General features: G+C 45.4%; 1 protein-coding gene across 1 annotated transcript in view; it reads left to right on the top strand.

Moving 5' to 3' along the window:
* Positions 1-4469: 4469 nt before the first annotated feature.
* Positions 4470-24621, top strand: part of LOC119387460 (titin-like) — a 42075-nt gene continuing 21923 nt past the window's right edge. Inside the window, exons 1-8 of the mRNA XM_049414178.1 lie at positions 4470-4622; positions 7257-7487; positions 8639-8947; positions 12225-12391; positions 13111-13261; positions 20052-20206; positions 21190-21352; positions 23183-23470. Coding sequence (XP_049270135.1) covers positions 7337-7487; positions 8639-8947; positions 12225-12391; positions 13111-13261; positions 20052-20206; positions 21190-21352; positions 23183-23470 — 1384 coding nt within the window. The 5' untranslated portion in view covers positions 4470-4622; positions 7257-7336. The remainder of the gene's footprint in view (positions 4623-7256; positions 7488-8638; positions 8948-12224; positions 12392-13110; positions 13262-20051; positions 20207-21189; positions 21353-23182; positions 23471-24621) is intronic.

Genomic DNA, 24621 nt, shown 5'->3' with positions numbered 1-24621 from the left:
AAACAGATGATCTTGAGAGAGCCCGGTGGTATCGCGGAGGCGTCAGCTGTCGCGGGAACCTCATTTGGCGCGGCGGAACAGGTGCCTTTCTTCACAGGAGTCGAGCTGATGTGCGCCGAAGACATTGCGCGATTCTCGGGACCCTGTACTTCTCGATGCAAGCAACGGCTCGGTGTATCGAATGCGAACGCGCTGCCTGAGATGCACGAGCACCGATATTGCTGGAACAAGCTCGCCGAACGTGAGCAACAGCACCTCGAGCGTGATTCTTTTTCTTCGCCTAAGGTCAAAATGTCTGCGAGAAAAAGACGTGCATTCTCTATTGTTAGAGAAATTCGAGAGATCCCACTCGCATGCGGGACTTGATGTTAAGTGGTGCAAACGCTGTTTGATGTTTGTGCAAAAGATAAAGAAAATCTTATGCAAGCGTAACACTAATCACAACAGTGTTTGTATCAGTCGACGTGAACTGATTATAATTTTCCGCAAATGTAACGATAATCAAGCAGCTGCAAACCAATGATCATTCAGACGTCACGCGATTAAGCAACCGGTGATGAATTGCTTAATTCAGAGATGAAAAGTGCAGTCGGAGATGGTAGAAGTTGAGACACACCAGTGAGTTCAGGAAGTTTACAACCGTAGGCTACGGTCGCTCTTCCAAGCTTAAAGGGGTCATGAACCACTTTTCCAAGTAATGATCTAATGACCTCAGTATCGGAGTTTACTGCCTCCCGAATCGATTGCCGCAAAAATTTCTCGAATCCGTCAAGAATGAGCGGATTTACGGGGGTTTGGCGCACGTTCTCAGTGCTTTCTCTCTTTTCTCGTGCCGACGAGCGCACTGGAAGCTACATAGGGAGGGATGGCACGGGGGAAAGAAGTTACGTCAGTCAGCGCGCGTCATGAAACGCGATCGCTCTCCCGCTGTAATTCGCGTACGCGAGTGCGGCTACCATGTACTGAGGAGTGCGGCGCCGGCAAGTGGCGGCACCCCGTGGCAAGAAGCGCATCTGATCCGAACGCCGCTCACGATTTACGTCGGCTATCGGCCAATAAGCATGCTATGTCTCTTGCGACGTAAACTGGCAGATCCGCGACGTCAACGTGCAGACGCCCCCGCCCAACGACGAGAGTGAGAACCGGCCTCTGTTTGAAAAGAGGGTGCCTGGGGAAACAGCAACTTCGCGCTCCGCTTGTAGCCTTTACGCGGCGCGCACGACTGTAATATTTGGCAGAGCAGTTCATAGCCGTGTCAGCTTTCCACAGGATGTGTTTTTTCAGCAAGCCCAAGGTGTGCTTCATGACTCCTTTAAGGGCAGCTGAGAAGCCTTGAGGGGAGGTCTTCAAATTGCATGTTTTTTAATAAAATGCACCGGTAGAGACAATCACCAAGTGGTGTCTATTCCCAATAGATGAAGAAGACGAAAGAAGCAGACGGCGTCATCATCGTCAGCATCACTATCACCCTTCGGTAAAACTACAGGAAGAATTCATATTTCTCAGATTTCGCGGGATTTTTCAATAAAGTTTTGCTTCTATCCATATACATATAAAGAATTCTTGGCCAATCTCCCAGTGTGGGTAGAAGCCATATGTGAATGAACATCATCATCGTCATCATCATTGTCATCATGACGTGCATTCTCTATTGTTAGAGAAATTCGAGAGATCCCACAAGAACACGAACAAGACACGAAATCATGCTCGGCGAGTGGACGGTATTCCTAGTGTCCGAAGACCTCGAGGGCATCGTGCCGTCGTTCACTCGTCGTGGTGCCATCGGCATGACGCTGTTCTGCTTCCTCTTCATTACCGGGGCACTGTTCGAAGTGCGTCGCGTCTCGTCGGAACTCGACGCCATGAATCAGCGACAGCAAGCAGAAGCCATTGCGGCGCTTGCCGGGAAAAACGCCTCCCAGAAGACGCCCTCTTTGCTCGTTGCTGCTCCTGCCGACGGCGGCTCTTTGGAGAAGATCATCGGTGGGCGCACACGCGGTTTCCTGGAGCCTGCGGACGTGGCCGAGCGCGCCGAGGAGTACGTCGGACAGGCCGCCTCTAACACGGCAGCATCGACGTTCGTTCGGGGCTCGTAGGGAGCACGTGACAAAATAGTGCTTCTGTGCAAACGCCGACTGTGCGTATGTAGGCACGTCACTGCATTGAGCACTTCTCCCTTAGTGTTCTATTTTTTTTTTATTCGCTTTCTTAGAACTGATGTATAGATGCGAATTCATTTGCAAGACGAGATAAATCATTAAAGAATACTCTAGTGGACTGTTCAGATGGCTTCTCTCTAAACCTAGGTAGCAAAAGCTATTTCGTACACGTGGTTCGACTAAGAAAGGGAAAATAGACAACCACCCGTTTGTTCGGGGCTCGTACGGACGTCGCCACTGTATAGTCATTGCCGCTTTCTTTATGAAGGAGAACTTGTCATTGGAGCGTGAGCATTGAGGATGATGAAGATAGCCGGTGCATTTTATCATGCAGTGGAAATATGGTGCTTGTAGCGTGGTCCAACGGGTAGGCGAAATCTGTAGGGACGTTTTAGAAATTTAGTTCCGATGACAGTGTAGCCTGTCGTGCTCCAAGTGTATTTATGGTGTAGTTAATTTTAAAACTGTCTTTTTATTTATGCTATTTTGCTTTTTATACTCTGTGTTTACGAGCTAGCTAGCCAAATAGCGATATTTCTTTAGTTTAGCGAGTTCTCAGGTTATGAGCTCAGTATTCCGACATTATTTCTTGTGATAACAAGTCTGTTGTTAACGTGAACTATCGGAGTTTGCTGCGCAGTTGAATACAAGATGCATAATTACCAAAACCTGCCGAGGTAGCTAAGCGGTTAAGAGGTGGTGCGCTGCTGAGCTCGAGGACACGGGTGAGATTCACGGCTACGGCGACCGCATCTCGATGGGTATATCTTAAACTCTGGTTCGTTGCGGCCTTACACGTACCCGCCGAAAACATCAGACTGTCTCACATTTCAGTTCGAGATATGCGAAGTCTCTTCTCTCAATTCCGACAATGATGTCTCATTACTCGCTGTGGCGATAATCAGCTCTTGCTAACGGCAACAGTACTGAACGTAGTCATCAAGCTTCACTTCGATGGCCCGAAATTGGCACGCAGGACATAATCTGTCACGCTTTCAAATATGGTAAGAGACATAATGCAGCGCTAAAACACAATCACTAAGAAGAGAAACATAAGACGACGGGACAGGCGCCTGTCCCGTCGTCTTGTGTTCCTCTTCTTAGTGATTGTGTTTTAGCGCTGCATTATGTCTCTTAGCAAGGACCAACTCGCCCAACAACACGTTCTTCTGCAGTATATTTCAAATATGGATGTAGCTTGAGCGGTTTGAAATACACGATTCTGGAGTGCCTGTCGCTCTCACGCCGCCCTTTATACCAATATTCGTTTGCTATATTCCTCGCAAAGCTGTAAGCACTCGAGCGCCTATAAAAGGTGTAAAGTAATATAAATGCTTCTTGTATCCAAATACACAACGCTGTGGCATTGAGTTTAAGACCATCATTGGCGGTAAGCATGCCCATATGATGGCTATACTCTAATAAATAAAAGTCATTTGACTCTTTATTGCCACGTGTATAACTCTCCCATATATAAACGTCTTTAAAGAGAGACCTTAACTTCCTGCTAAAAGTTCGTGGGATGGACGACTCTCCCAAAGAGAGTTAACCTTTAAAGAAGGTTATATATGCGAGAAAGTCATACGTGACAAAAGAGAGCCAAGGGACTTCCTTTTAAAGAGTCCTTGGAGTTTTTTAAAGAGTGTAGTCTCCTTATCTCTGTCCTTGTTGTTTAGATAGTTCTTTTCCCGAAAAAAAAAAAAAACCTCTTTAACGGTTCGGATGTAATCGTATGTCATTTCCCGGATTTAGTTAAATTCTAGTTTGGTGCTGCGTTCCCTGGCCACGTTTTGCCTAAATTCTAGAAATTTCCGCGTAACATCGCCCATCTTCATACTGTCTGCCTATAGGGAAACCACGAAGAGGCCTTGACTTTGGCCACAGCCTCGTCCTCACGTCGATGCACTCGCGTTAAAGGCCTCTCTCAAGCTATACGCGTCGACGCCGTTCCATTCAGCCGGAAGGCTGTACGCGACCGAGCGAGAGCGAAGTACAATGCTAAGAGCCAGTGGCGAACAGCTTGTCGCGACCCGGAATGGGGTCGAGGACGGACTCTGGCCGGCGCCCAAAATATATCCTTGCTCCCGGAGGAGCGATGCTTCCTAGCAGACTTCCCCCCTCTCCCCCCCCCCCCCCCCCCCTCGCCCCTCACGACTTGTCGACTCGGCGTTGGCGTCGACGAGCAGCATCCAAGCTGCGCGGGATCCAAGCCTGGTTGCCTCCGGGCCCTCGCCGCGTCTTCTCTCAGAATCCGAGACCCCGGCTCGTTTTCTAAAATAGAAACCTCTCCCCGAGCCCGCGAAAGGGTGTCATCACGTGACCGTTACGTTGCTCGCGTTTCGGATCCCACGTGACTCGAGGCGTCACAGTCCACGCCCCAAACACATGGTTCGTCCCCGACTCGGACGGGGGGGAATTGTTTCTTTTTTTTATGTGACCCGGAGACGCCGGCTCAACCGCGGGGTAAGTCACCTTTTGCTCTGCATCCTTTTCCTACTGGACAACACTTCTGGGCAACATTTTTTTTTTTGTGCGATATATACCAGTAGCTAACAAATACGAGAGACATCCTTGACAATTCTTCGCAGCGCGCCGAAAAAGCCGCATGCTGTTGTGGCCACGCTAGGTGGTTAAGACAGCTATTCCTCACGGAGGCGGCCACATAGGTGAACTTCTACATAATTTAACCCGACACTACATTGCGATTAACACGCGACGTGGTAGGCAGCCGAAATTTCAACACAATCATCGGTTTGTGGCAGCCTTAATATTAAAATTCTATATAATTTCCAAAAAGACTGAATCAACATGTGCGACCGAGTGGAACCCGTAATTCTATGCCAGTTTAACCTCCGTACGCCGTCATGGTACACAGTTAGAGAGCTTCTTGCACGTACCTCTAATTCCTATAACTTGTCAAGCAAAGAAAAAATGAAAATGAAAACGTCTACGCCAACTGGTTTCCTGTTTCCTGGCTGGCGCTCCGGATGTAGTATGCGTGCGCTGCTGCCTGACAGCCAAATTTGAACGTCATGATCATGAGCGCCTTTCTAAATAAAAAAAAAAACGAAAAAATGTATTTGTTGACGTTGATACGTTACATTGTTATTTCCAAGTGTCTTCTGAAAGTACCAAATGTCAAGCGATGCGGAACGCTTGAGATACAAACGAGTGGGGGCACGGTTCTCGGAGCACTATCCCGGAAGTCGCGTCGTCCTATTTGATTCTAGGTCGTCTCCACCGGAACTTCAGGAGAAAAATATTCGTTCTCAAGCCCTCTCATGCTCCGCTTTGTATGTTTGTGTGCGCGCTTAAGGCAACGAGGTATTTTAGAAAACGTGCTTTCCAAATTGGCAACCTTTCTTTAAATATTTATTTTCTTGTCCTTCCCTTTTCTTCTTTTTATGCTGTAGCTTTCGTTTTTTTTTTTTAGCATGATAAATGGTGGATCGATTTCTTCGAATGCTATAAAAAATGTTCAATGAAGTTTAACCTTTCATTTCTAGCGCTACGAGTTATTATGAAAAAAGAAAGAGATGCGAGAGGAACGTTCACACTGCACTATATTCTGAGTCTAATTACTGGTGAACACATCTAAATACTCTTGAAAACCGAGGTGTGCTGTAACAGAATTGGGTCCATCCTTTTCAACGTGAGCTTTTAAATTGAATGAAAGCTTACGACGTCGAATCGGCGAGGTTAGATTAGGAAGGTAGAGTATATGTCCTGTAGTGGATACTGGATCCAAGGGCTTAACCACAGTTAATGATCTTTATGGAGATGGCCATGCGAATGAAAGGAGGTGGATTTTCGAGAAGGTTTCTCATACGGCGTATAATGTGGGAGGATGTTGCCGATCTCCGGAAAAGTGGACTCAGTGAAAAATGCAATACGGGGCAAATAAAGAACGTGCTAAACCATCACAAACTAACACCGATGTTACCACACGCGACATAGTCGAAGACTCCGTGCTAATCTGGAACACTTTTAAACCATTCTATAACGAGCACTCTAAGCAGATTCAGAAGAATTTCTGCATTGAGCCGCTTAACAGCGACGCGGCAGTCATTGGCGGAGACGAAAAACGTGACCTCGTGTTCAGAAGAACGCGACAACTACTGGGCGGTGGTGTCGGGCAGTTTCGCATTTCAAACAACGCGACGGGATGAGCATATTCAGAGAAAGGATTTATCGCTTTCATATTTTGCGTTTCATCGTTTGTAGAAACAGCAATTGCATACTCAAGGCGGAATCGTAATCTATAAGAGCCGCTTTTCCTTTCATTTTTTTTTCAGTGCTGTTTTCCTGATGTGATTAGATTAGCGACAATGCCCGAGCATTGCAGCACTGAAGCCATTAATTTAACCGTGCTTCAAGCACTGCTGAAGTAAGTGTGTCAGAGGCTCTTGCGCGTTTTATTTCTTACGTGTACTATGCAGCTTTTAAATAGCGCTTACCTTCAATTCCGCCGGCACTCTGCCCTGGGTAAATGAGTTCTCTTTTTTTTTTACTTTATGTCTTTTTTTTTCTTGGGAGGAGGGACCTTCATTTGTTACATACATGTGTGTTTAGCCAAAGCTCACCAAAACAATCCTTCCTGCCTTTGTTTTTGTTTAGTTTTTTGCTGTGCATTTAATTAGGCTGCGTTACTTTTAAGATAGTCCTCTTAAGATAGGGTGAAGGGCTAAGTTTTTCGTTGTGTGTATCGTCCTACAGAGAGGTGACAAATTTCGTTGCATGAAAGGTGTTTCACAATATGCACATGCAAGGTATTTGACATTGTTCCCGTGTTTCTTTACTACGATTTCTTTCCTAACCAAAGCATCTCGCCATTTACATTCCTTTCGCAATGAAATACTAGCATAAAATGGTATCACATTAGCTGAACCTACAGCTCGATTTGCGCATAATTTTACATCAGAAGAGAATGCACGCTAAATGTTGAAAGCCGCCGTTAATCTGCCAGATGTGAAATGTATTCGTGTTCTGTATGTCCTAAAGCACGGCAGAGGCACTTCTATACATGTTTCTAAACACCTTTTCCACTATCCGGTCATTCGGCTCACGTGAATTGTTGTGTCCTTTATATTCCTATAGGACCATTGTAGAGAAGTGAGTAGATACGATGCGAGGAGCAACGACATCGGAGTGCTAATGCGGCTTCCGGTGGCTGCTGGATGGGCATCTGGGCTTCGAGGGCACGACACGACAATATGCAACTGACAAAGAACGGTCCCGTCGACGTGTCCTCCTCCGACGGGAGCATAGAAGACGAGAAATCAGACATGGCGGACCATTCCGAACCGTCATCGTCGGCCGACTTGCACGGTACGGTGAAAAATAGAAGGCATAAAAGCAAGTTCTCTTCTCGGTTGGATTGTGCTTGACACTGACGATTAACAAATGCATGGCGGCAGGTATGGTAGATATCAGTGTCGATTTAAGGCTTCCGAGAGCAGCAGTTGCACGCGCGACGTGAAAACTCGGGGGCTATGACAGATATTTATTGACACGAGCACCCAGTGACATTCTAACTCTTGTTTCTCTTCCAAGCACTTCCGGTCGAGCACTTCCAGTTCTGAGAATATTCAGAAAAAAAATCTTCTAAAAAGCAGAAATAGATGATCTTGATTCAAGTTAAAACTTATATTGGATACATATGATATCGGAGCGTAGCTTTACTTAAGGTGAGGACCAATTAACTGTCAGGATAATTAATTAAAGTTAACTGATATCGGAGCGTAGCTTTACTTAAGGTGAGGACCAATTAACTGTCAGGATAATTAATTAAAGTTAACTGATTGAGTTCACTGAAAGAGTGTAGGCAGCCGGGATCATTGCGGCACCTAGCGGAGCAGGTCAGAACTGCGCGCTTCTTTCTGCGTGGCCTCTGAGATCCCCTCCGGCAACACGCGAAGCACAAGTTTCACCCAAGGAATACCCCAAGGGCACACGAACGCCGACGTGCGATTGCCACTACCAGACACCTAAGTCAATGATTAGGGACACCTGCAGATTTTCTTTTTCTTCTTCGGATCGGCGATTCATTTAATGCGGATCTCCATTTATTGCGTCGTAGCGTAAGCAACAATTCATTTTGCTTAAGAGAACTGTGAAACGTATTTTGAACGTATGGTATCCAGAACAGCAGGTCATCTTTCTAGTTACGCACTCGGAGAAACAGGTGTTGCCCTCAGAAAAAGAAATATCGCTTGACATAATTTTGCGCTGAAGGCGTACACCGCTGCAAAGATGAACTAAGTTACTGCACGATAAAGCCGGCTGATAATGACGCGATAATTTTTAGGTATATCTCATGACTACTCATCTGCACAATGTTCCTCGTTGCCTTACGTTGTCGCTGTAAAAATTGCTGCATTGTTATTTGTAATAAGACGTTCAGCGGAGCGTCAAAATAAGTTGCTTTACGCATACGTTTTTTGTTTTGTTTCTTTTTTTTTTCGCTACGATTCCTGCAGACTCTGGGATAACAGACACCGACGACGAACCATGGGGTATCAACGTGATACCGCCGGATACCGTAACACTACACTGGGGACCACCGGCACGGGGCGTAATACGGGCCCTGTCGTACATCGTCGAGAAGCGGGACCCTTCCGACCAAGATTGGGTGCCTGTCGTCATTCTGGACGCCGATATTACCAGCTACGTCATCCGCGATCTGGACTTGCGTTCAGAGCACTGGTTTCGAGTGTTGGCCAGGAGTTCCATGGGTCTCACCACCGTCCTCGAGACGGATCGACCTGTGCAGCTGCGTGAAGATGAGCGTAAGTAATGAGATATTGCTGGGGGTGGGATAATTGTGGTGGGCCAGTGTATGGTTAGCAATTTTAGTTGAACTCTTACCTGCGACTTTTGTGTGATAAAATTTGAAATTTCCAAACATTTTTCTTCCCTTCATCTGGGCTTCTAGGTGCCTCGAAAAACAAAGATTTTAAACTCCAGGTACAAAGAACATTTGTAGCTGTAACAAGCTACGCTCACATTATTCTAACGCAGAAATTATTTACTAGCAAAAAGAGGTTAGGAATAAAAATATCTATAAGCATTCTATAAAGCAACATAGACTGAATTCAAGATATGCAGGACCACTGGGTCAGTGGCGAATAATGACAGCGTTTCTGCTATCCTCTACTCCAGAGGTCCCTGCTGGTTGTCTATGGGAACAATGAAAACATCTTAAGTGCCTCCGGCGTGTTATCAAATTGCATCAAACTTTAGGAGATATTCTGTCAATGATATGTGAAGCAGAATATGCTTCACATGGAGAAGTAGGAGGAGTTATTTATTAACCTTAATTAAAGTACACCAAGTGCCATTTTGAACATTACACAACAAAAAATAAACAACCCCCGTTTGTACAGAACGTAGCGGGCCAGGTAAACCATGCGGCCGAGCTGCAATGTATAACATATCTGCGAACTACCTAGCGCTTCTGCTTGCGGAACCTTTGGCGGTATGGAAGCTTGTGGTGTAGATTCTTTACACCGGCATAGCCTTTACCTGCCGGCTGCCATGTTTGGTGACGTAACAGCTCTGGCCATTGTGCGCTATATAATTAATGTTTTCCTCGTATGTTTAGAATGCCCACGTCTGCTTCAGGAACCGCTCAAAGAGTAACTGTTTCGCACATCACTGTAAGCAGTAAAAAAAGGAGGATGACATCAAACTTTGGTTAAAGTTGCACAGGTAGTGTTAGCATACTTTACCTTTTGTGTTTTTTCTTTTCTATACAGCGGTTCTAATGGTGGAAACTTACCGGCTGAAGGCGAAGAATATATATATATATATATATATATATATATATATATATATATATATATATATATATATATATATATATATATATTCCAAGATTGTCCGGCTATATATATGACGTTTGTTCTTTCTCTTCGTGCAATTCTCGTATTCTCGTATAGCTTCATATAGACAAATTTATGACGGTGATGTGTCTGTTGTAACACGCAACTGTATTTGCAACAGCATTTTTTTTTAATTGGGCGCCTTGGTGCGGGCGCGCAGAAAATACCCGTCTTCGACCCATACACTCCGATGACGATTGTTAGTTATGACCGCGTAATCCTAGTGGCCAGCACTTATCAGAGAAGTTGGCAATGGTTTTATGGCTACTTGCAACGTAAGTAAAACATGTTCATGGAAGCAATCACCTGTTTTCTAAGGAGGAGACCGGTACTCAATCTGGCGCTCGGCAATGTAGACATTCATCTCGGGAAGATGGCCCTCCTCTCTGCTCTCTTTTATATTTCACTCCCCTTTTTCCTGCCCCTACAATTGTCACCAATCGATTTATTTTAAGACTTGAATAGATCTAGCTTGTTAGGCGACTCCTTGTCGCCAATTAGTGAACAACAGCAGCAGCAGCAACAACAACAACAACAACAACAATAATAATAATAATAATAATAATAATAATAATAATAATAATAATAATAATAATAATAATAATAATAATAATAATAATAATAATACCGTAAAACTGCAAGGCACCTAACGACAGCAGCGACTACCGTCTTTATTTTCATCGATTTATTTTTTTACTCAGCACACACGTCTGGTGAACAGGGCAACGCACACTAGCGCCCTCCATTGGCAGCGATTCTCCCTGAATGTCAACGACCCTGCTCTTAAAGGGGTACTGACACGAATATTTTCAGTTGTCGTTTTTTTGCGCCAAATGAAAGGTTAAGCCCTCAAGTACCTAGAAAAGGTAGCGCTAAGCGCGAGTGCGCCCCGAAAAAGTAATTAGAGTATGTTTTTAAAAGCTAGTTTCGGTTTCTACTGTACCCTGACGTCAGAACACGGTATGAGCTTTTCGTCACGTGCTCGCACAATATGGAGTGACGTTTCCACGCACGAGCAGCCATTTTGGAAGTTTTGATGACGTACAAGCGGCCATCTTGGAAGTTTCGGTACCTAACGTCATCACAACAAGCCAAACTGCTGCGTGAAGTCACCAGAATTTGTACTGTAGCCTGACGTCAAGCTAGTGTCGATGTCAGTAGGTGCGCCATGGAAAAATTGACTTTAATATCAAATTAAAATATCTTATCAGCATTTGCTGAGCTTCACACTTGCTCAGAGCCATCTCTGCATAGAGGAGATATGTATGGCAGAGTAAACTCGCCTTTGAAAAAAGGTGTCAGTACCCCTTTAAAGACCGCCAGCGGTGCGTTACAATCTTGGAGGCCACGCAGCGACAGCCACTCGGAAAAGCCTCTTTCACATTGACATGGTGCTGCCATCGCGCGGAAACAACGCGAAACCACAACGCACGGTCCGCGGGATATTCAAACTTTATCCGTCTCTGTTCGGGACTGTGTGTTTCTATAATAATGCTCACTTGCGAGCGCAATAAGTGGCTTTCAGTAAGTGCTCTTAAGCTATACAGTAAACATAATTATACAGTAAACGAATAATTTTATCTCCACTTCCCGCAGCTATTACAATTCAATAGCTCGTCCGAAAAATGACATGAGCGCTTGGCTACACAATGAAAACTGTAGTTGGGAAAAGGTTTCCTTAATAAAAAAAGAAGGAAGAAAGCCGGACATCTGGCGTCCCTATGTTACAGGCACGTAAGGTCATTTTATTTCAACTTCTATTGGAAGAACGCTTCTCTATCATTTGATCTGTCGTTCATCGGCGGGTGTTATTAGCTGTATAATGAATGCCAAAAGAAGATGTAACAAGAAAGTAACGTCTAAACTTCTACTTTAGCTTTTGACAGTCGGCAGCACCATAGAAAAACCAGGCATTGAATCTGGGAACTCCGCTGCGTCTTGCTGCCAAAGGCATCCCATACATAGTCCCTGAAGGGATCACGTTTACTTTGCACACGTCAGTAAAATTAGTGAGGAAATCGCACTCTAAAGAAATGGGAAAAAGGAAAAAGAATTATGTAGATGTAAAAAAAAAAGTTGATAAACACTGGCGGTATTGCGTATTTTTGACGCAGTCATTTGAGTAGTTGCCTGCAACAGAAATGACGCGACAGAAATGTAATCTCACCTCGCACACTTCCAGCGTTAGCAGCCGAGCGACCCGATCCGCCTTCGACTCCTCTGCTCGTGGTCGTAACGGGACCATTCTCCATGGACGTCAAATGGACGGCGCCCCTGTATGACGGAGGCCGTCCGGTTCTGGGGTACGTGGTTGCTGTGAAGGAGCCGAGAAGGACACTTTGGATGGAGGTAAAAAGTCCCTACATTGCTAGCCACACTCTGGCATGCTATTTCTAACAGAGCTGCTTGGACACCGATCGTAAGCAGTTACTTCTGGCGAGAGCGAGATGATGAGACTCGTCGGCAGAAGAGCTGCTCACGATGTTTGCATCAAACCTGTGTAAATGCAGCGAGTAATGAACTTTCTCGCGTAACACAACCGGAATTGAGACTAGGAGGGACAGCAACGAGTATGTTCTCATAGAACAAATACTAAGATGTGAAGGAACTTGGAGGCAACCGTCTACTGCAACATAATCTTAAGGAGCCCAACTACTATGTTTATCACTATCAAATGTGGCGTCCACATACAAACTCCGAGGTCCCCATAAAAATGCAAGTGCTTCGCCCTTCAATGAGGTGTAAGTTGCTGCAGTCTGCAGAGAAGCAGTCAACACAAATATCTCTAAAAAGGGTGTTCGTTTCTGTAATTCCTACCGAAGGTGATGTTAAGCTCTTCCATTGTCTGACAGTAAAGCCAGCACTTCATCGTTATAACCAGCCAGCAACTTCTCACTGTTTTGACAATGACTACTTCAGTTATAACGTTATTCTTGTAGTTCGCTCCAACGCACTACAATAAATGGGCCGACATCCTCGGCAAGCCTAAAACAGTTTCTCCATGTATGTGTTCTATATATACAGTTCTAACGAACATCAGCCAAAGCAAAAAAACACGCATTTCGCAGGTCAGTCAAGTGAACGCCCCAACTTTGAAGACTCAGATCCAGGACTTGGAGGAAGGTCACGAGTACTTGGTTCGTATCTACGCCTGGAACGAGGTTGGCGTGAGCGAGCCCCTCGAAACTCCTGAGGGCACCAAGATTGTCCGGCCACCAGGTGAGCGATCTTATTAAAGCCTTAGATACCTCATCAAAAGCGAAGAGTGCCCGTCAGCGGTGGCGGCGTTGGCGGGTGCAACAACTCGTCATGTTATGACGTCACTATATGACGTCATCATGACATCCCAGGTCGCCAAAATATGTGAGATATTGTATGCAATCGACTGAGAAGAAAACGAAGAAGATGGCCTTCATGTTCGAGTCGCCTTAGGCAAATGAATAAGGGACCGTGCAACGTTTTTTGAAGCAGGAAGGCGATTAAGAAAATGTGCTTGGATCATATTACAGTGTGAAAGAAGCACAGAATTTATTTACACGAAATGTCGGGTGTTCAGTATGCATCCACTCTCCGGCGGGTGCGCTTCCTGTGTGTTCTCGCAAGGATGACCAGCAACACGTATTCAATATCAGCTGCACTCACGAATGGTAATACAAATCTTCTGAATGACCTCACCATATTCTCGTAAAGAGCTGCCACCATTTTTTTGGATGCTCTGTTATGATTGTGCTACGAAGTTCAGCTATAGTTTCCCAGTTAGTATCGAAAAAATGACCTGCATTCTATTAGGCCAGCGATGCCCCTGCAGGATGCCCGCAACCTGGAGCTTGAGTTTCAAGACAAAAATCTGTACATCGTGTCGGCATTTGCAAGTGTTGATATGCCTGTGTGTTTGTATCTACTTAGTTGCACGTGAGCGTAGACGCCATGAAGAAACATATTTCTTCGTATTCTTGTGGCATTCGTAATATTACTTTCAACATACAGTTCATTAAACAGACTGTCAACTGCAAAATAGCATCATGACAACGCTTTTTCACCCACGATATGCTCTTGTATTGATAGAAGAGCAGCACGTACTTGTACTGCCAACAGTGTCTAACAAGAAAATTACTTGTGGCATAAAAACACAAAATATTCCGTGCAGCTCTTCGATACAGATTAAATCTCTAAAATCATGATGCTATTCGAAGTTGGTAGTTACGGCTGTTGTCTTCATTTTTGCAGGAGAAAATGCTAATCTTGGCTTTAGGCAGTAGTAGTTCGCTGCCGTATTCCTAATATGTAAAATGAATCGCACGTCAGCCAAGCCGCGTGCGCTCAGCGTCGTCCTCGTCTCTTATGTTGTTCCTAGAACGCGACCGCACATCTTTACCTCTCCGGCTGTCCCAGATTTCATCTTCAGGTGCGCTTAATAACACCATACAGCATGTCCGTTTAGCACGAGCTTTCCTGGCACGCAGCCATGCTTTGCCAGATGGTGTTACAGACAGCACGGCGCGCAGGTAGAGGTGTTCCCGACCGCTTCAATTTATTCGGGGCAACATGATTCATCCAGAATGTTCTCTTTTTTTATGCCTCTTTAGAACCTCTGCAAAAAGAAAAAAAAGTTGATAACTAGAACTGTAGAGGAGTCTACACACGGTGACGCGCTCCAACAACATCTTGAGATGCGGGCCAAGAATGCCTCTGTTATTTTGACGTGTGACGGAGAGCTCCTCTCAGACCGATGACGTGACCGTGTTACGCCGCCGTTGCCCTGAATGAGTCATCAACGCCTCGATATATAGGCCGCTCGCGACATAGGACTGTTTACATTCGCTTCGGGAATATGTACTCGTGTGCCCTGAGCAGGCGTGTGCGCTCGCTTTCTCGTTGTGCTGCGTTAGCATGTGGAAATACATAAAGTATAAAACGCTGTACGTAAAAACCTGGGCTCATGATGTGAAAGCCCAGCTAAAGGTAGCATACTATGCAACGCAAGCCCGAAAAGCAGCATTGTGGCAAAGGCTGAATACTGTAACATATTATGCTTTTCTCTTCCTATTCCTTGTGTGTGACGGTTAAGAAAACGCGCAGGCATAAAATATAGCTCAAATACTTGTTGCATGTTCATTTATCCCATTAAGGTTGAAGTACAGTGACGTTATGTTTACGTTAGTACAAATATTGCATAGCTATCGCCACGGAACTCGTGATCATTGCTCAAACACCGGTGGCTCCTTCGGTAAAGAGCTAAGTTATGCATTTGTCTTGAGATATGAGCCTTACTACCGATAGAAGGAATCTATTACCTTTGATTCAAACATAACACGGAAACGTCTCACCATTTTGTAATGCCAGTATAGGCTATATAACGATAAGTTTGACACGTCAGTAACCGCGCACCTCTGTAAGCGCAAGCTAGCCGCACAAGAAATTGAGCTGCCGACACCCTCTTGATATTAATCACCATAAGAAGCCCAGTGAGCTGCAACAACTGCGCTGCACTTCACAAAATCGGCAGCTTTCTACAAGGATCATTCATACAGACCCATATTCTGATGCACTAACGATTCAGCATGTTCAACAACCAGGTAACGACTCCAATCCCTTCAATAACTTTTATGCATTAGAAATTCTCCCTTTTTCTTACCTATGTTAGTGCAGTTAAGCTGTTTGCAGAAGTAAATGATGTGAGGTAGACGATGTCATTGCAGGAACAATAGGTATGTAAGCCCATGTATAGTAGCAAAACATGTCTTAATTCCGCAGTTCGTGTGAAGTGAGCAGCGAAATGCAAAACTGCATTAGTAAGCCCAAGATACCTGTGGATGTATCAGCGAGGCAACTGGCTTTTACGTACAGTATGGAAGATATGAATGACCATACCTAAGCGACAATGAATTCACTTCTTGTTCGTGCTTCTAAAAGATTTCCGAACAATAGAGGCTATTGTTTTCGTTGGAAGTAACACATTGATTCACGATGCCCAGTACATAAGTATACTTGCCGAGACAGCCTCTGGTAATCATAGAGGTTGCGATAAGAGACGAAAAAGGAACATCGAATCACTGTTGGTTTCGCATCAGTCTCGCTAGATTTCGCAGACAACACCGCCGCGCACAGACTGAGCTTCGGTGCTCGCTGACCCGAAACAGCCATAGGCCCTCGGCGTACAGACAACGCCTCTCGAGCAAGCAACGCACGAGCGAGACGCGCCGACTCAGCGCGATCTAAATGAGTTGAGAACGCGCTCTCCCGGGCTCGCCGCGACAGTGCGACAAGAACACCGTCTCGGCCAAACCCTCGCTGTTGGCTCGCTGTGGGCGATCCTGCGATGGCGGGGAAGGGAGGTGGAAAACACTGACTGCAAAGCGCGAAGCTGTCTCAGACCCCCGCGTTAAGGCCCCGGCCCGTTTTCCCCCTGAATCAGGGTTTATTTCTGGAGCGCCGGAGAGTCGACACATCTCTCTCTTCCTCTCTTTCCCACCGTCGGCCGCCACAGCCTCGCTCTACCTGGCCTTTCCCCTCGCGGCCATACGCTTTCTCCAAAGTCTTCTTCTCTGTTGCGAGCCACATATCCCTGCCCTCGGTTGGAGCCGGATAGATAGTTGCGCCGGGAACACCGTGTTCGTGTTGTGTTTGCTCTCCGTTCTTCGCGGAAAGTGTGTGTGTGCGTATGGTCGACGTCTTCGGAGTTTCCTGAGGCACACGTTTCAACGGCGCGCAAAGGCGAGCACGGTGTTCGGACTACTGTCGACTCGAGCACAAAAGCAGGAGGCTTACGCGGTTGAGAGCAGTGTCTCGTCGTAGACCCCGGCATCCAGGTTCCCTTCGCATCGAAGACCGCAAGAGCCCCCTACCTAGACCTTGTGAGCAGAAAACCGTGTCGCTTCTTCGCAACATCATCCCCCTCCCAGTTTTTCTTTGCCGGCGCCTTCGCATGCAGCGTCACCGCACCGGGAAGCAAAAGAAATGCCTGCACGACCCGGCAGCTTTGTGTTTTTTTGTCTTGTTCGCGAGAGTGCTCTGCTTCAGTTGCCTCCGCACATTTTGAGACGGTTTTAGCTTTGGGCTGAAGTGGTGCACCACTGTAGCAAAAAAAGAAAGAGCCAATAAGAAAAGTAAAGGCAGGTGTCAAGCTTGAGTCGCCTACCTCAGCAACTCGAAGAAAGGCAGCTTGACGGCGTTTGTATCTTTAATTACTTCGAGTGGCGAGCGGTCCGCAGCGAAGGTCAGTGCGTTTCGTGTTGCAGGCCGAGGCCTATTTCCAAGCGTCGATTGCGAGAGGCCAGAAAGCTTTTAAGTATTACTGTACTCGGTTCAGGATGCAAACCAGCCACCAGTGGTAGTGAGGTGCCGTTTGAACATTAAAAACATTCGCGGGCGCCCAGTGTGCAACTACAAATAACTGTTTAATTAACGTCCAAGGGTTCCATCATGTGGAATTAGAAGGGGAACAGCGAAAACGAAAACGCTGTGTTTTTGTTTGCTATAGAAACGGTTGTTCATGCCCGAGTGAAACTTGAGAGGTCAGAGATATTCCTAGAGGAATCGAATAAACAGAAAAGAAAAGAGCGTGAGACAAAGCACAGTGCGAAGAAATGCATTGAGAAATTAAACATAAATGTTTTGTGGTCGAGCTGCTTTTAATGATCAACGCACAAATTCTGTTTCGAGCAGCGACGTAGCTCATGCGAAAGGGGTCAGTAAGAGTAGGGCCATTAAAGTTTCCGGGACTCCGAAAATTCAGCGTACCGCTTTTACGACTTTCGCCCCGCGTTCTGCAAAGTCATTACCAACAAAGTTAGACTGGGAGGCACAACGACAACGCACGGAAAGGCAGGACTTTGTTTCACGGCTTGTGCGGCGCATTAAAACTACGCTTGAAAAAGTAGGTAAAAAAATGTTTCGTCGTTCCTATAATTCCATTTAGCGGAATTCTAGTTTGCATTGAAATAACTAAGAACACGGGCACCAACGGGCTTTCAGAAATAAAGCATTGCGGAGAGTTCTCTAGTAGAGTAGTCTATTCGCACGAAGCAAATTTATCGCACTGAAATAGGTTATGTATTGCAGAGTGACCAAAACCGCTTGCTGATTTTTTATATATATTCACGTTTGCAACGATTGCTCGTCCGTGCGGAAAAATTTCCTTCACCCAAACCAATGTGAAAGGACATGAATCATGTTGGTAATGTTTTTTTTGTTTTATTTTTATCGTAGCTTCTCGTGCATATCTAGGTCAGTTTAAAACATGAAAACTACGATTCTCTTTTTTCTTAACGAAAAACGTGCTGCAGGCATATTAGTCAACGTGCACACGTAAATTTAATGACCAAATATTGTAATTCAGAGTACCCTAAATGCCATCAATATGACGCTATTACCTAGATAGGGGAAGGCGGGATTCAAAGGTGAGATGGGTTTAAACTTACATTATTTCTACAATACTAGATGACGTTGAGCTCACTTGTTTATTCTTACATCATATTGCTTCTGTGAGACCCAAGGAGCAAAATTGTTTGAAACATAATAAACTGAAACCTACCGATGGACTTAACGAAACATCAGAAGGAAACTTTTAATAAACGACTCTTTTTATGCAACAGTGAAAAATGAAATTTAAAAAAATAGTACCGCTTGGCAGATAGAAAATATAAAATAAGCATACCACATATTACCGGTTTTGGAAAGTCTGCAGAAGGTCTGCATGCAAGCATTTGACCATTTTACATAAAAGAGTGTGGTCGACGCCTCAGCAAGGCGTAACGTGCACAAGTAAATGAAATATGCGATGCATTATTGTGTTGCGAGCAAGCACGTAAACCTTGACGAAGCATATACTTAGTTATTTTCATGCAGGATATTATCTTTGCTCACAGACACATTTCGAAACTTGAGAAATAATAATAATAATAATAATATCTGGGGTTTAACGTCCCAAAACCACCATATGATTATGAGAGACGCCGTAGTGGAGGGCTCCGGAAAGTTCGACCACCTGGGGTTCTTTAACGTGCACCTAAATCTAGGTACACGGGCCTCAGACATTTTCGCCACCATCGAAAATGCAGCCGCCACGGCCGGGATTTGATCCCGCGACCTTCGGGTCAGCAGTCGAGCGCCATAACCACTAGACCACCGTGGCGGGGGGAAACTTGAGAAATAAGGAAGGTAACTGTTTAAAACTCTTGTTCATAAAAGATGGTATATAGTATTTCGTTTGCTATAGTGCTTGCGTTCGATAAACGATTTTCGTATTTCATACTTCGTGGTGTTTCGCGTTGCGTTCGGTCTTTTCGAAGGGATAACATAGTAGAGTTGTCGCTAAGGTGTTTGTGTTTTTTGTAATGTTCCGCCAACTAAACCAGGCTACAGAGCCAGCATCAATAAGTTAATCAACAAACAGCCATCCCCTACGATTTCGTCACAGTAGGCAGGTTTTCTTTAGTCACCAGGAATGATCAAGAATGTCACGAACATTTTTTAGAGCAAGTGCTGCTTTACGTTGCCCCGGTATACCCGGAACAAAAAAAGTCGCGTACAATGGCGTCACATGAAGGCTGGTGATATAATAATTTCTGAGGTTATACGCACCATAGCCACAGCATGACTATGAGGCTCGCCCTAGTGGTGGACTCCGGGTTAATTTCGACAACCTGGAGTTCTTTAACGTGCACCTAAATCTAAGCACACGGGTGTTCTTTGCATTTTGCCTCCATTTAAATGCGGCCGCCGTGGCTGGGAATCGAACCCACGCCCTCGAGCTTAGCCATGGAGGCTGACGTAACTTACAAATAGGTGTACAAATAGAAGTAGCAGAACCAGTATCAAAGTTTATGCACCTAAAAACGTGGCCCAGTTCGTTTGTTGGTTAGGTCCTGGCGGGACGGTCAAGCCACTAGGAGGGATCGGCAGTGAATAATGCGGTAATGCAGGCACTATCCGATGACCCTCAACTTCGAGCTCTTCGCCTTCATTCGTCTGTTCGGTTTCCTCACTGTGAGAATATCAATATGTGCAGGAGTGGTTGTGCCCCCATCGGCTCCCGTGGGACCACTGGTGATCGAAGAAGTCACCGAGAACTCCGTTCGGCTATCGTGGAAGCCGCCCCTCAACGCCGGCGGGGACGCCGTCGCAAATTACATCGTCGAATATCGAGATGTGTCTGCTGCTGAGGTAAGAAGCTTCCACATTGTTATACCGCTTGCTTTGGTTCGCAACAGTTTACTTACGTGTTCTGACTCAAAAGCTGACTATTTCGCACTTGTTTATGTGACTTAACTTTTAACATTTGGTGCGTTTAATTATTTATGAGCGTTGGCTCGAAGTTTAGGCGTGTTTTATATATCTTTTTCTCTACCTGTGGGCTTCACTAGATGAATTTTTATGTAAGAGAGAGTAACTGGCACCCACTGAAAGTCCGAAGATACCCCATGTATACATCGTATAGTAAAGAATGAGCATCAGTCATATGTTACAGTGGCCGAATTATTTGCAAGGCTATCAAGCGAGTCGAAGCAAGACTATGCATTACTCGTATACGTGCACACACTGTCAAATTTATAAAGTTTTCTTTCTGTTCTAAAAACTCCTGCTGCGACAGGTTTGCTACCCTCGCAAATCACGTCTGCACTATAGCACCTAACTGGCATTCCTTCTTTAATATATGAGACCTTAATATGGCGTCACAATAAAATAAGACAGGCGTGCAAGCACGGACACAAGATCAGGACAATCAAGACAAGAGAAGAGATCAAGACAACACGAACGCTTTGTAATCTTGTGCTGTCTTGATGTGTCCTTCTTTGCACAGACACACGATAAGGGATCAAGACCATACAAGCCAGCACAAGACAACGCGGCATTTATGTTGTCCTGTTCTCTTCTCTTGTGTTCTTGTCTGCACCCCTACCTTCTTTTATCATGAATCCTTACCAACTAGCTCAACTTTCTGTCCTTCAAAGCTTAATATGGCACTTTCCTCTCAGGAAGAGCACATCGATTCGCAACATTATTCAATATGTAGTTCTGAAAGGAACTCCTACGGCTCAGTGGCGTGGAATGCCTTGCGCTCAGCTCAGCCAAGTATAGCCTATAGCTTGGCTTCGTCCCCAGAATGATTGCGTGAAGATGCTCGTTTTCTACCTCCGCCGGCGCAGATTGCCAAGTTCTCTCTGAGGACGCCCGACGCCCGAACCCGTTTCACCGTCGAGGATCTCAAGTGTCGCCACTTCTACGTATTTCGAGTCAGCGCCGAGAACCAAGCCGGCGTCGGCGACGCGCTCGTAGACAAGAAGCCCGTCCGAGTACAGGCAGCGCCAAGTGAGTTTGGCGCACACTATATACTGTACATTACTGAGTATAACAGGCTGTGCAGTATTGTAAATATATAGAAGCGATTGATGGTGACGATATATTGGCTGGTAAAAAATTTCAGAGTTCAATTCCCGTGGCCATCCTGAGAGCCTCGTGAAAAAATTGTGCCTAAGTCCCAATATTGTTGAATGTATGAATTTCTGTTATGTGCATGTGCTGACTGACAAGTCCTTTTCAAGCAGTAGCCACATGACATACTACTGTAATATTCTGGGTAGAAACAGTGTTGGGAAATGTCAATTTTCAGTTTCGCGAAAAATGTCGCATGTGGCACGGATTCAGTTCATCGCCAGTTGTAGAGCAATATCTCAGCATCGACTTTTTTTTCAACATTTCTAAAGATATTGGACAAAAATACAAAGCTGTTACCTTTTTCTTTTTATGTCTGTCTGCCTAGTGTAAATGGCTTTGGTTTGAGCAGTCACCAACTTCAGTTTATGGTGTCATACTGGTCTTCTAGATGTGTTTCACTCATTAGGTGTACATATATAATGAAAGCGACGTGGCGTGATTTGACACACCTGCGAGACGAAACTGCGCTGCTGAAGAAACCGCTTCTTTATCTTTAAAGCAATGTTCGTTCCAGTATTGTTAGCTTTCTGATCGATCAGATGAGATGCGTCTCTTGCCATGTTTTTCAAAACACTGTTCGTGTATTGATGCATTACTGTTGTTTGGATGCATTCATGTATAAAAATTGGCCGCGTATCTGCGTGCTTCGCTGCAAATGTCGTCTAAAGACGATAGAAGAGGCGCTGCGTGAGATATGGACGCCATCTGGCAATACGTCGGGAAACATGAGTGCTGTGTTGCGGGCTGGTAGTCCCGGCGCAGCAGCAGGCGAAGACCGGCGGTGACCAACGTGACCAGCGGGGACGCCAGCCAGCCCGAACACGCGGTTTGGCGCGAAGCGCTGAAGCAGAAGAAACGTCCGCACTCAACGAGTACTCTCCACACACTCTTTTATTTACACGTCACCTGGCTAAAACAGGAATGCCAGAACGGCGCCCCATGGCATTCGTACAGTGTAATACAGAACCGAAACCGAAACTCAACAATGAGATCGTGCAGAGCAGTTTGTTCTAGTAACGTTGGTGCAGAGGGCACGGACGAAGGCAAGTTTCAGCGCAGTAGCATTTTCAGCGCAGCTTGAGAAACTAGGGTCTTTAGAATTACGTATGTATGCATTTTCTATTAAAAGTACACACCACCTAATACTTATTTAGTGATGCTGCGCCTGAGATATGCATGATATTTACTTTTTGATCGACAACGTTCACAAGTATGAACAGCCGTATCAGTTCAAGATGGCTGGCCCTTGGGCAAGTGGTTCAACTTTGGCCGAGTGGCTGAATCGAGTGACGTGCCGACAAACAGAAAGACAGACAGACAGACCAAAATTTCTCCATTTAAGTATCCCAAGAAAGACTATCGTCTTTAAAAAACGTTGATTGTCGTCTGCTAAATACTTTAGAGGCAGGGGCCTTTGTCAAGCCGCTATAATAACGGATCCCCTGTCCTAGCATTTATGTTTTAACGATGAATTATAAAATAATAGAATGGAGTGAAATGGATTGAGGCTAACAGCGCGTATTCTTGACAAGAGAGCACACGCACAAAGCACTCGCGGTTGCGCAGATGCGACTGCCTTTAAACAATGTAGAGACAGATTACAAGCCTTTCAGTAGAGAGCTACTCGGATGATGCGCAGACCTAATCGAAGGTTCTCGTTATTTCGCAGTATGTGCTTACAACTGCTTGCACGTGATAACGCAGAGAAGCCTCCTGCTCCTGATCCGCCCGTGGTTGTCGTGCACCCGACCATGCCGGACGCGTGCATCGTGACATGGGCGCCCCCGTGCGACGGGGTGACCCTGTACGTGCTCGAGCGCTGTGACCTGGTGGGCGACGTGTGGATCGTCGTGAGCCAGCAGAGAGAGGCCGAGTTCGTGGCGCAGAACCTGGTGCCCGGCATCGAGTACTCGTTCCGCGTCAGCGCAGAGAATGAGTGCGGCATGGGCAAGTGGTCCAAGCCGTCCGAGCCCATTGTCATCACCAGGAAAGGTGAACACAGCAAGGCGCTTCGAGTTGTTGTCCAACGCGTCGATATAAATGCAAAGAGAATGGCTTCAGTTCTTATAGACTGTTTTATGTAAGCAGTTGTATGCCACCTCCTGTGCTTTTTACGCTACTGTTCTCTGTCAGTAGCAGCTGACTTCATGGTACTGAATTCGATTATTAGCAATGAAAATGACTATGGGGATGGGCTCCCTGTTTTTCGCGTTCTTTTCACTAGTAGGCACTGTACTACACGAAACTAAGAAATTGCTTGTGTAACAGCCAAATAAGCCCACGATTTCAAAACCAAACCCATGATCTGAAGATAAATCTTTTACAGAGCAGGTACATTTCGGTGGTATATATACTCTGCGATATTTAATATCAGGAGATATGTCACACGTTGTCGAAATAACGATGCATGCTATTATTTTTTTTTTCGAGCAGTCAAGTGTCTGACGCCTTTTTCAGACGACCTGAGTGTGTTTCACCCTAGTTCACTCTTGTTCTCCTATGTGTCTCTACCCCTGAGCTTCTCCACATTGGTCTGCGGTGAAGGGCAGTTCTATTCGCGTAGATTACGCGTGCTGTCCATTAGAAATGTACAGCGCAATGTCGGTTGTCATAACTTTTGCCCACGTGTTGAAAGAAAGTACACATTTATCAGCTGTTTTGTGCGCAGTAAATACAGGCAGGATAGCTTCGGAGTATTTGAGTGCGTTGTCGTTGCTTGTAATTTACACCATTTGTCTTAAATACAGTGTTCAAGCCTGTATTGCGCTCCTTTTTCTTTATTTTTTTCTTTGGAGGGTGGTACGAAGACGAATGTCATCGTTTAAAGGGGCAGCTATTAAGAACACAATTCTCACATTAATCCACTATTCATATTGCATTACTGCATGACATCACAGCTCCATTCAATAAATATTTCACAGCTTCTTTCAACTCGTTTACGGTTACATGACTCAATGCCGAGCAAAGGAACCTTCTGCGTTCTCGAATAGATTCTAAAACCTTCGTTGCCAGCGCATCTTTTGTGCTTGCATAAGTTTTTGTCAGATCCTATGTTCCGACACAACATCGACAAGGTGTCGGCTCCCAATACCATTTTCTTTGATTTTTGGCACACAGGCAAGGTGCGTGTGTTTGCTGCAAGA

The sequence above is a fragment of the Rhipicephalus sanguineus genome, chromosome 3 (assembly GCF_013339695.2).
Source record: "Rhipicephalus sanguineus isolate Rsan-2018 chromosome 3, BIME_Rsan_1.4, whole genome shotgun sequence".
NCBI lineage: Eukaryota > Metazoa > Arthropoda > Arachnida > Ixodida > Ixodidae > Rhipicephalus > Rhipicephalus sanguineus.
This window is presented reverse-complemented; position numbering and strand designations above follow the sequence as displayed.